The 12,924-nt window shown below is 38.7% G+C and overlaps 1 protein-coding gene across 1 annotated transcript in view; it reads right to left on the bottom strand.

The window, feature by feature from the left end:
* Positions 1-12,924, bottom strand: part of PLEKHH1 (pleckstrin homology, MyTH4 and FERM domain containing H1) — a gene marked incomplete at its 3' end in the record, with an annotated part of 43,695 nt that overhangs the window by 7,329 nt on the left and 23,442 nt on the right. Inside the window, exons 11-21 of the mRNA XM_079537773.1 lie at positions 11,988-12,098; positions 10,315-10,401; positions 8,937-9,098; positions 8,173-8,253; positions 7,028-7,207; positions 6,793-6,901; positions 5,654-5,766; positions 4,700-4,876; positions 4,371-4,468; positions 2,105-2,282; positions 1,566-1,721 (exon numbers count right to left, since the gene is read on the bottom strand). Coding sequence (XP_079393899.1) covers positions 1,566-1,721; positions 2,105-2,282; positions 4,371-4,468; positions 4,700-4,876; positions 5,654-5,766; positions 6,793-6,901; positions 7,028-7,207; positions 8,173-8,253; positions 8,937-9,098; positions 10,315-10,401; positions 11,988-12,098 — 1,452 coding nt within the window. The remainder of the gene's footprint in view (positions 1-1,565; positions 1,722-2,104; positions 2,283-4,370; positions 4,469-4,699; positions 4,877-5,653; positions 5,767-6,792; positions 6,902-7,027; positions 7,208-8,172; positions 8,254-8,936; positions 9,099-10,314; positions 10,402-11,987; positions 12,099-12,924) is intronic.

The following is a 12,924-nucleotide window of genomic DNA, read 5'->3' as shown; positions in this document are numbered from 1 at the left end:
TGTGCTATTGTTAAGACTTTGAGCTCACACTATGGTGTTTTCCTCCGCACTAACTTTAGTTTGGTCAAAAGACTTGGAAGTCCACTAGATTGGATCACATTTTTCATCTTGTTTCATGTGAAAAGAATCCAGTTCCTGCTAAGATAGCTTCACAATGTGAACCAAAGCATAGTTCATAGGAAAGATTGGTAGGATTGCTTCCAAAGTGCATTCCTGAGCTTACCAAAAGCTGTAATGTATTTTCTGAATGGCAGTCACGTGCATGGTTGGCTAAACCACAGCCCTGTGAATGTTCAAACTCTGGGAACATTTGGATCTAGATTCCAGCTTCATACCTCACATATATTCTTAACAACAACACGGTTAACTATTTTGGTTCAGTTCAGATTCCAGTCCTTTCACAAGTGGTTTAATAAAGGTCCGTAAGTTCTCTTTTGATAGCATTCCAGTAAAAGGAATATGAACATAAGAAACCATGTGAAATACATAACCAGATACTCCTATCTTCTCTTAAGAAGGTATTGAAGTTGCCTTGGTCACTAAGTAATAACTTGTTAATAAGGACTAAGAGCAATGCCTTTGGTTGTCTCAGTCTCCTTCTCTTAGTCTAATGCTTTATCTCTCTGAACAACGATTTGATTTCCAGCAAAGCTTCAGATTATCTGATCTGCATCAGGCCAGAAAGCAAAGTTTATTATTTGGCACTGTGTGGTAGTTTCCTTTTTAAATTGTCAAATTTAAAGTTATTGGCCTCTACTCTCTATCTTGGAAGTAGATGCCTATATTGGCATCTACTTGCCCAAGTGAAATTTTACACTGTGTGTAAGTGAATTTTTATATTCCTTACAGATGTCAGGGGTTCTTTGAAGTTGTCACTGCCACTAGATCCTCCATCAGTACTGCATAGCAAATTTCTCTCATAAGTTAATACAAAAATTTGATGTCTTTCATTCATAGCCACTAGTCTACATAATTCAGGTAGCTGTCCAGCTGCAGCGTGAGTAAAAATCTCTGTATGAAAGACGTGTAAGTTAATACTTGAACTGTTTTCCCTTGGTCTAGGCACTCCTCTCTTAAAGTGAAGGTATGCTCAGCAGAGCTTTCTTCTCCTAAGAATACTCCTCAAGCAAAGTTATCTGGAGGAAGCAAAGAGAGAGGTACTTCATAATCCAATATTTAAGATTTGTATAAGCATGCCATGAAAATCACAGCCTAATCTAAATTTGTCTCCACTGGGAGTATTATACTTGATGTTAGTTATGATATCATGTCAGCTAACTCAATCTTGTTTTAATTCTGTAGTTGAGACAAACTAAACTTTAGTATGAGCTAAAATCTGTCTTAAAGCCTTTTTTTAACCAATTTATCACCCACCAAAACAACGTGCTTTGTCTTAACTCAGTAGCTTTGATGATATATTAATATTTAATCTCTGAATACTAATCAAGGGAGGCAAGATCCACATGTATTTGATCTTCTTGCATTAAGAAAAATTTATTAGCCAATTAGCAGCTCTACAAAGATGTATGCTAGACAGATGTAGCAGAGGGGGGAAAAAGAATTACCTTCATGTTGCCCTGCAGACAGTGTTCCAAATCCCTGCCAGAAGGATCATCTGTGAACAGAGAAAACCCCATGTGGGATGGTTTCCGCATTCCTGTCTCCTGGTTCAACCGGTGGATGAATTCATCAACTGTTGAAGAACCATCAAAACCTACAACCTGTGATGCAATAGGAGCTAATTTAATATAACTTTCAAAAAGGATGACGCTGAGTATCACAACTAATGGAACCTAATTTTCTACAGATCAGTGTATCATGATTGATTGTGAGCTGCAGTGACTGCATTTATATTATCTGCTTTAACATTGCATTCTTTCTCAGACTGAGACACTTTCAATGTCTCATCCCAGATACCTTTTCTTTCTAAGTTTTAAAGGAAAGGGACTGAATTCCTTTCCTGGCTAAAATAGCAAGGAAGAGAAATAATACCTATCTCTAAATGCCTGACATGTATAATCACCATGGTGCTACCAAATCACATAAAGGAAGCAGGTTATGGCACAGTCCTCTGGTGCCCAGAAAAGCAACCATAGTGACTCACCTGGTAGGTTCCATTCATGAAGTGCACTGGGATGCTGAAGGGGAGTGAGTGATGGTAGGGATTCCTCAGCAGGATGGACACAATCTCCATTCTTGAGGGCTTGGCTTCCCGTTCACCAGTCTGCACAGTGCGGTCCACTGATCTCTGGCAGTAGATGGCATACTTGCCTATTTCACTCCTAGGCAGGGAGAGAGACATAAATAAATCACAAACGTGCTTTAAATATGTCATTTCCTTCTTCTATGCTGTAGCAAAGCATTTCTCAAGATTCACCTTAAAGTTACATCTCTATGTAGATATCCTATCTGATCTCAACTGAGTAGCTCAGGTGAAAAGTTACAACACAAACCTGAGCTCTGCAGCTCTGTGAAATTCAAGTATACAGTGAGCTCTCTGGAAAGCACAAGAGCATTCCCTGCTCCTGGCTGGACTGGACACAGCATAGGATTGCCCTCTTTTGTACTTTGTTGACATGATAGCATTTGTTGAACCAAGACCAGGTAGTTCGCCCTTAAACTCACTATCACACCAGAAGAACTTAGTTACTATCACTGATAGGAACTATCAGATCCTGATAGGAACTAATCATAAACTATAATGAATTAGCTCTAGTGAGGGAATTACATAAACTTTGTTCATTAATTTGCATGACTATATAAACTACAGGTTTTCATTTATGAAGACTATTTGTCAGTCAACAGGGATTGTTCGTTCATGGCAGGCTCAGATTTGTTGCTAGTCGAATACAGTTCAGGGACAGTTAGTAACGTGATCAGTTTATTGCATAGCAAAGAATTGCTCCACTGACTTGGACCAAAAGGATTTAAGTGTCTCTAAAGCCAGGAAAAAATGGTCAATTACACCTGTTGGAAAAATGTTTAAAATGTATACAGGGAATAAGTTCTGAAACTGAATGCAACCCAAGGATTTATATGGGTTCATAAACTCCCACCATTTTGTAGGTGAAGAGGGAGGAGAGCAGTTCCATTCAAGATGACTTGAGGAGCTCGCTCTGTACATGATTAAAACTGTAGTTAAACCCTTGCAAGCAACATGAAAGTCAGGAGATCCAGGTTTTCTCTGCACTAAGATGCTACTCACTTCCCCAGTAATGTGTTTTTCATGAGGAAGAATCTTGCTTCTATGAGAAGCTGCTGTTTCTGACTCCCAGATGATCCTGAGCCATCTTCTTGCCTAGAACTGTGCGCAACTTTGCTTCCACTTGTAGAACATTAGATACAAACTTAAATGTCACCTTTTATGAAAAGCAATACTTAGAATAAAGGTCTTGGTTAAATCTAAATCATAGGAATTATGCAGCATAATTTGGGAGATGATAATGCATGTAGCTGAAGAAGTAGTTTCTGGTACTAAGCAGAAGAGCCCTAATGTATTATCTTAGACAGTGAGAGTGTGAATTCTGATGAAATCCTGACATCTGTTTTTTACTTCTGAGAAGAAAGACCAATTGGGAGGCATCATCATAACAACAACAACAACAAACAAACAAAAAAGAAAACCACTTGGTAGGAGTACATAGATTCCCTTTCCAATGCCAGGAAATGCTAGACTTAGGCCAAAAGTTTGTGTGAGCACTTGTCTGAAATGAAACACTGTTTTACTGATTTCTGAACAAATACTGTTAAAACCAGACAAAGTGACATCTCTACTCATGACCATGCCAAGGACGTAGTCAGACATGCTGAAGACCAGATCACCGTGAAAACACACGAAGACCACAGCATGAACACCAGAGAAAAGCTTAGTCCTGCTACAGTATATATTATCCTGTGTAACATGCTAAAAAGGTAACAAAAACCAATAGAAGAATGTATTTTCAGGTTTGGTTTTTTTTATAGCTTTCTATGGTTCCCCAAGTTGTTATCTTTTTGTACCATCAGTGTTAGCTAACATGACATAAGAATATCATCACCTAAAATTCATTCTGAGTTTAGTCTGTAACTATGAATAAAAGGAATCAGTTGCATCAGCAAAAGCAAGGAACAAGCAAAAAAAAAAAAGCTGGGTAGCTCCAATTATATTTGGAGAAAGTTCTGCTGGTTTTGTGAACTAGTTTAATGTAATCGATAAAATGAGTGTGGATGGCTGAAGAGGAACAGCTTGATATCTTTAGGAACCTTCCATCCCTTTCCTCAACTTGTTTTGCAGGTAGGATTACAAAGCAATTCCCATCTATTTCTGTAGCAGATGTGAAAGGCAATTGTCTTAGCAAAACAAAACAAGAAAATGTTGTTGAAGCCTTTACCTGGGGTCGGTGTGGCGCTGCAAGTGCTGCTTGACGTACCAAAGGAAGTGATGCTGGGGCAGGAACAGAGGAGCACATAAAGCCAGGAGCTGCCAGCACTGCAACACAAAGCTTGGTCATAATTGTTGCTCTGTACTTCCTGTCTATTGCCTTTCACAGAATACTGTAAGCAAAATGTTGGATGGTGAGTAGTGCTTTCAGGAGTGACCATTTTTAGACATGCAGTTCATGTATCAAAATTCTCTTTCCTCCAGCACACCTTTCGCATTTTATTAATATTATCAATAGCATTAATATTTACAGATTTGGATTAACAAAGAAGAGTTCACCTGAATGACTGAGTGGTTCTGGGGCTGTCTGCAATTCGTCTGTTTAACAAGCTGACAGAAGATTTCATTCTGCAGCTCAGTATGTGTCAAGCAGACCTGCAGTGCTGTCTGGGCGAGTGACACGTGGTAATCAATAGAGGATGCTTCCACAGGGACATTGATGAACAGCTGGCAGGACTGTAAAGTGGGGAAGTTAATCAGTGCTGTTAATACAGTGACTCTTTGGTACTTTCCAGCCCAGATTCCCCAAGCATGTTATAGACAATTCTTCTAAATAAACCTGAAAGGAAACATATAATATTAGATATTTTTATCCCTACCTCTCTTACATCCCTTACAGATGTGGCAACTGGAAAATTCACATAGCCTTCTCCAATCAGAGAAGCTCACAGTTCAGCAGAAGGATCAGGAAATTGTGCTTCCCACCTTTCGTGTCCACGCTTTACTTTGCTATGATTATTTACTCTTAGTGCTGATCTTACACTTTTGAAGTGCAAGCTAGAAGTGCAGGCTCTGAGCACTGTGATCTAGCTGTAGGTGTCCCTGTTCATTGCAGGGCTGTTGTACTAGACAATCTTTAAAAGTCCCAACTCAAACAATTCTATAATTCTGTGAATCAGATCTCCTTCATGGCTTCACCACTGATGTTACTGCCACAGCTGAGTTTGCCAGAACAATGTTTTCTTCAGTCCAGCTGACAGAGAGGAAAGAGGAAGGTATGGCTAAGTTTGAAGTACAAAGCCTGCATGGAACATTGCTCCTAGCTTCAGATTCTCTACAAGGAAAAGTTAATCTTCTAAAAAATGAATGACACCTGATGTATGACTGTAATTGAATGACCCAGTAGGCCTGTCTAAAGCAACCAACTGTGATGGTAAATGTTAACTAACAACATGACCAATGCTGTGTCCCAGCAACTGAGCAAAATGGCTGAAAAATATAATGTCCCTTTACCTTGAAAAGTTTCAGAGCTTCAGTCTGCAGAGCCTCAGAAGGCAGAGTGGTGAGGGACATGTGCAGCCCATCTTTACTGTAGCACAACATAGGGTGTTTCCACAGTGGAGAATCTGAAGTAGCAGATAGGCAAAAACATGCATTGTCAGAACCAGAAGATAGGCAACAGTCCTCATGTTGAAAAGGAGCCTTGTTGAGGAAGCAAAACATACTGGGAAGCAGCACTGTGCTATGCTATATTTATCTTTGAGGCAACTTGGCTGATCATGGCAATGCCTCCTATGAGAGAGAGACCACCATCAGTGTTAGGAATCAGCAGAAAGAAGCACTTCCATCCATGACACAGAGCTCCTTGTCAGTTAGTTTCTGCTGAGAAAGTGCTCAGTTGTGTATTCAAACAGGAGATACAAACTGCCAGGACATTTATGTGCTATGAGAATCTTTATTAATGCAAGTTACAATTCTACAGTAAGCAAGATAGGTGTAGGAATATGTGAGTGTGCAAGATAGAGTATAAAGAACAAACATACCTGTTAATATGCATGCAACCTACTCTAGGGAACCTGCTTTAGCAATGGGGTTGGACTTGATCGTCCACAGAGTCCCTTCCAACCCCTGCAATTCTGTGATTTGAGAACGTGGTGCACAAGTGTACGTGAATGAGCAAGTACCAGAGACAAGGAGGAAAAGATGAGCATGGAGGTAGATGTTAGGGTTTATACATGTGGACAAAAAAACAGATCTGAAGGCAAGTGTGTGTGTGTGTGTGTGTGTATTTAGAGTAGAAAAGAGAGAATGTGTTTGTACTGTCAAGATTCCCATGAAAGGGATACCAGGACCAACAAATATAGAAGCAAAAAAAAACAACAAAGCCCCAGTTATTTGAATTTGAGTAAATATTACAGAAGTTTCATATGCTTTGATAAAAGACGTAATGCTGTTACAGACTTGCTATGTCATTACAATGCCTATACTCTCCCAAGATGTTATTGTGCTAGTAGGAGTGAAATGCACTGTATCATATGCTATTCTACTGAGAATCTCCTTTCTTCATCTCTGACTTAATTAAAATTGAGGATTTAAATTACTTTTCCATATGTTTTGCTACTGTACAAAAAGAGTTTGCTGTTTCTACTTACGAGGGTCTCCCTCTGCATCCAACAGTTTTCCAATGAGTTGCTCGTATGATGTGCCCACTGTGGCATTCCTGCTACCAGCTGCTACTGTCAGATGGTAGAGCCAGGTATCCTAGGCATGAGGATGAGAACAATATGGAACAAATTAAATCTTGTTTTCTACACATAGCTTTATTCCCCATACATTGTCTGATACCAAAAACTCTCTTGCTCTCCAAAAAAAACCCATCATTCATACCTTCTCTTGTTTTGTGCGAATGAGTAAGTATGTGGGACTCTGGTCTTGTGGGTGAATGACCAAAGTGCAATGGGATGAGAGAAGTCCTCCACCAGTGGTTTCATAATCTTCATCAGAGTCACAGGAACGGTCTACTTCTTCCACTTTGGACTCACGCATAGGTAGATGCCCTAAGGGACACTAGAAAGATGAAGCAAGCTAGGTAACTTCAGCTAATGATCTGCTATGGACAAGGAACATTGGGAAAGAAGCTCTATCTCAAAATGTTAGCAGTTCTGTAATATGTGAGTAATTAATTATAATTCAGTCCTTAACAATAAAATTAAATCATCTCACACTTGTACAGAAGCTTCTCCATGAACTAAAGTATTTTCGAACTCTGGTATTACTTCTACTATATTTCTTTTGGGGGCATTTACAGGTCAGAATGAGCATATGAAAATAAAAAGATGATTTTCCTTTAAGCTACTGCTTTCCTCTCATTAGCTCTTTTTGTACCATTAGTTTTGCAGTGTAGGATGTGCTTTCTGATGGTCAGCTGCCCAATATCTTGAGCCACTGGGTTCTAATTGTGGTCAGACTTTCTGGATACTACTGGAAAATAAGTACTTTTAAATTACATAAATTGGTAGATTCAGAAAGACAGAGGATATCTATTGTGTTAACTCTAGAAGTTGATCCCAAGTATGAAACACAGTGTTCCTTGGTAAGCTAAAACTTGGGTTTAGACATTGTTTAGAAAAATAATGGAGCACTGGGCCAAGTTTTCTAGAAACAGAAGAACATTACGCTGATTAAATGACTTTCCTCATTCCATCTTGTTGTCACTACTTCTTTTCATTACAATATGCAAAATATATCAGCTGCTGTACAAAATAGCTTGCACTAAAGTTTTCACTAGACCTAATGTAGCAATTGAGAAACAAGACCCATGGTGATCTCAGAAACAGCAGTCACTTGCCTTTCAAGACTTTTGTAATTTTACATGATGCGGGTTTTTCCTTTAGCTATTTCAGGAGATCATGTAGAAGAGACTATTAGAAGGGGAGAAGTACAAGCAAGGAAGAGTTAGAAATGTGAGAGCCAGAAGCAATAAAAGGAAAGAAAATTTCGTAAGTGGGAATGGAGGGCTCAAGAAGAGTTACCTTATCCTCATGATTTCGGTAGTAGTAAAAAGTTTTTCCAATCAGTGCACACCAGACCAGCTTAGAATGGCCATGCTTGACCTATATGGAGGAGAAAGAAATGCACAATGTTCTTAACATCAGCAATGCTGTTGCCACAGTTTTATAGAAGTTCCATTTTCAATTAAATATTGCTTATAGTACTTGTTGTATGTTAATATAAGCTCCTCCCAAAGCACACAGGGCACCATTTCCAAAGGCAAGTAGGTAGATCCCAGTTAAGTGTCTGGGATATAGGTGTTTGTGGAAATGTCATAGAAGAGAATAATTTCCAGAAACTGTACTTTGTACCAATGCGATTGCAGTCTGTTACTGTGGAAGCAAATCTTCTGCTAAAACTATACAAGACGTGTCCTTAAAACTCTCCTACATCACCAAGTTCAGATCAGTTAAATGAGAAGCTTTACACTTTCTTGGTATTTGTTTATTAAACTATGAAATGTTGTGATTTATGTTGGAGGAAAGCCTACATAAACTATGTCTGTTACTACTTTATTATCCGACAAAGTCAGTATCTCTTCATAGCCTTGTTTGTCCCATTCCTTATCATTAATGTAAACCTTCATCTCTGACAATCCTAAGTTTACTGCCAATTTTCTTTGTTTCACATTCTTCTAGGAAATATTAAAATACTAACTTCTTGCTGACATTTACTGTACAAACCAAGAAGCTGGTACTCTGTCAATACTGAACTAAGCTGAATAAAGTCAAAAGTAGTATTTTACCTTAGTGAGCCAACCTTTCACAGTGGGTTTAGTATCACTGTGAGGAACTCCAACAGGACTGGTCACTTGCACTCTAAGAATACTCTGTAGGACATGAATCCATTCCTCCAGGATGTTGGGAGAGTCTGCTGTCAGGAAGTAGGTTCTTTTCTCCGTCATGAGCTGGAAGGAGAAGGAATGAGGAAGTGTAAATCTGCACACCTTCATTCTTGTCATTATTTGATGAATTTCATTATCCCATTAGATTTTTTCCTGGTAGTTGAGGAGGGATATTTTTGCGTAAGGAAAAAAGTGCTAAAACTCCAAGCCTGAATGAAAGATATGAAACTCAGATAGATAGCAAATTCCTGTGAGCGCTCTTGCTGTTACTCTTAGATACTGCAGCTTTACCTGTCTCTCATCCTGTTTTGTTTTCAGTGCTGATTATAGAATTGTTTAATTGGAAGGGACTCTTAAAGGTTGTCTAGTCCAACTCCTCTGCAAGGAATAGAGACTCGTACAGCTAGATCAGGTTGTACTTCTCCCTCTCTGCCCTTACTACGTGGCATTTCTGAGATAGCAGCTACTTTCTTAGGTCAGTGAGTACCCGGACACAACGACCCCACTGATGTTGATAAGTATTCATTTTAAAAGTTGCTGCAGAAATATTTTTTGTTGCTTTAACTTTGTATTAAATAGTTTGGCAATCCAAGAAGAAAGACACCATGAATTTAAGAGTATTAAGCCTTAGCAACTTCAATTTTGTAAACGCGGAAGGTAGTTTCCAGGCCAGGCAGTGTGGCTTTCAGTCCAAGTATGACAGAAATTTTAATGTCTCCATTATAGTGAACTCCTTTAAAAATAAGGGCTTAAAAACCCAGTGAAGAACTGACTTGTAATGTTTGGAAACTGAATTCTAATAGGAATCCAAAGCTTTAGGTATTTCTTCAGATTCTCCATACATAACCTTAGCATAGTTTGGGTAGGAAAGAACCATTAAAGAACATCTGATCCAGCTTCTGCCATGGGTAGAGACATCTGTCACTACATTACACATGTAAAGTCAGTGAGAGGAGTCTTGCAGAGGAGATCCTATGTACTCTCTGGCTTTAGTTGTTGTAAGAATTGCTTTTCTCTGTAGTTTACAAGTTCTCAAGTTGCAAAAAGGAAAGTGCTATAGTCTAAAATCAAATAAGGGAGAATTTCTTTCAACATCAAAAAAGCTGCATTTGGGTTACAATTTCTCCATTATTATTAAAACTTGTCTTGTGCCAGGAAACAGGAGCCAAAGTTAGCTCTTATCAGTTGAGATGTACAGTACCATTCTGTCTGAAATAAGTGCTCACTCACCCAGACATCAAGTGTATTGTTACCTGCAGGATGAAAAAGGAGTGCTTACCTGGAATGTTTGGGACCCTTCACCTCTGACAATTTGGCATAAGGAATTTAGCTCCATCTGCCCTTGTGGTTTGCGGATAACATCACTCTGGGGAAAGAAAAGCAAACAACTTTTTAAGTAGGAAGAAATTATATGTATAATTTATATGTATAATCTCAAAGTAGTTAAATACAGCATTAAATAAATCCTTGTGCAGGTTGAAATCTGAAAAGGACAGAGGTTGAAGATTGCCAGGTAAAATAAGACAACAATGTGATCCCTTTACAGTAGTGAAATAAGTCTCCTTAGCAGTGACAGACAATACAGCAAGGGTAAAAGTAACAAGTAGCATCTTAGGAAGCTCATATTGGACATTAGGAAAAAAGAATCAACAGCAATAAAACTTTCTTACTAGGAAGGCAAGAAAACTCAAAATAGGTGCCCAGATTTAATGACTTTCCACCTTTGGAACTTTTTAAGACTCAGCTAAAAAAGCTATGGCTGGTCTGGTCTATAGCTGGTGATAGTTCGCTCTCAGTGCGCATCTTCCAGAATTCCCTTGCAAACAACAGTCTGGATTCTTTGCATGTATTAAATTATGTATATGTTATATATGTACAATTTACTTGTAAATCATGATAGATAAACATAGTAGCAGAAATAAAGATGTATTGTGCGCTAAGATGTATTTTTGTATTGTCAGGATATGATGGAGAAAAAAAGTTGGAAATATATTTTATCAGTGTTTCTGACTGTCTGGGAACTGTTTGAGCACAGCCTGAACCAGTGATTGAGCATCTGGTGAAGAGAGTGGTGAGCCCTGGGAGCACAGCTGAAAGCAATTCACCTCTGTGACCACAAGAAGTGAACCCAGGGTCCACCCCTCCATAACCTCATTTAAGGACTGGTAGTCAAGGGGAAAACATTTCTGAGAAAATTTCCTTCTGGGAGCCTTTCGCTGTGTTCTTGCCTTTGGGACAGGGTAAGCTATTTTTATTTATTTATTTTTTTAATAGCTTCTTATTCCTATCTTATGTGTAGCTTTGTTCAAGAGGAGAAAAAAATAGGGAAGGTGAATATTCCTAAACTAAGGTAACTTCACTTAGGATGCTTCCAAGTTATAAAAATATTTGGAAGAGTTTGAATGCACGTGCTCTCTTGATATTGTTTCATTAATTATTGTAAGGGAAAACATTCCATATGAAAACCTTTTTTAAATTGTATCCTACTTTCCTAACACTTTCTTATCAGTTTGGAAGGCTCTGTGAAATTAGACAGCTTGGATTTCCCTTCAGTGATAGCTTTTTTTTTTTTTTTTCCCCCTCTCTTCAAAGCCCCATATATTGTCTTGGTAAGTACTGTGCTCTCCTGGTATTTTCCTTTATTGTCATCTTAAACCTTACCAAACAGTATGCCTTCTTTAGTCATCTATATGGAGTCAACTAGAGGCATCAAACGCCTACATCTGTGAACAGCCCTCCATCTCTCAGAAGCTACATCTCCAAGATTTCCTGCCTGAGCAAACAATCCATAGTTGAACATGTGGGTGAAACACACAACTCTCTGACAGGGTGCTTGGCGGTAAGCTTAGCCACAGCTGCACATTGTGCCAGTGTTGTCTGGAAGCAATTTAGCAGCCAGCCTTCCTTCTATGCTTCCTCGCACAGGTAAGTATCTCTAAGTAAGTGACTCACCGGAGACTTATAGTACATGATTTGTCTGTTTCTTAGTACAAACCATCGTCTCTTCCACATCTTCACCTGGCTGCCCATTTTCAGCAAGTAACCTGATTTCTCCATGGGTTCCTGGAGGTAAGAGAGCAAAGTAGGATTACCACGAACCTTTTAAAATGCAAAGAAAAGCATGAAATTGAGCTCAGACATTTACTGTATCTTCTTCACATTCCTCTTTACTCTGCCAGATGGAATTAGCAGCCATCCAACGTCAGTGATCTTCACTTAGTTCGAAAAAAAGCCCTATACCACGTGTCCAACTGTTTGACTTGCCTGAGCCACATACAAAATATATAATTTATATATATATATATATATACATAATAAACTACTTCTAATTTTTAATTAAAACATTAAAAGAAGGCAACAAAAACGTAAAACTGGTGGGGTATTTGATTTAATTTTGTGAAACTAATGCACAGATCAGCTGTTTGTTTTGGGGTTTTTTTTCCACATTGAAGATATTTGTTTAACTCTTTTAAATGGCCAGTCAAGTTCACTAGAACTGCTAAAGCTGTGAGCCATTTTAATCACAGAACAGTAGAGGCTGGGAGGGTCTTCAAGACATCATTGAATCCAACCCCCTGCTAACTCAGATCCCTCGAATAGGTTGCATAGATAGGTATCAAGATGGATCTTGAATATTTCCATAGAAGGAGGCTCCACAACTTCTCTAAGTAACCTGTTCCAGTGCTCCATCACTCATACCATTAATAAGTTCTTCTATGTGTTTGCATGGAACTTCCTGTGTTTTAGGCCATTGCTATTTGTCTTATCACTACGCACTACTGAGAAGAGCCTGGCCACATCCAACTCTCAACTCCCTTTAGATATTTATAAATATCTAATCACCACAGCATGATGTTTAAGTGAAGAAGTCACTATCCTTTCTTCTTCC

This window comes from Tetrao urogallus, assembly GCF_951394365.1.
Source record: "Tetrao urogallus genome assembly, chromosome: 6".
NCBI lineage: Eukaryota > Metazoa > Chordata > Aves > Galliformes > Phasianidae > Tetrao > Tetrao urogallus.
This window is presented reverse-complemented; position numbering and strand designations above follow the sequence as displayed.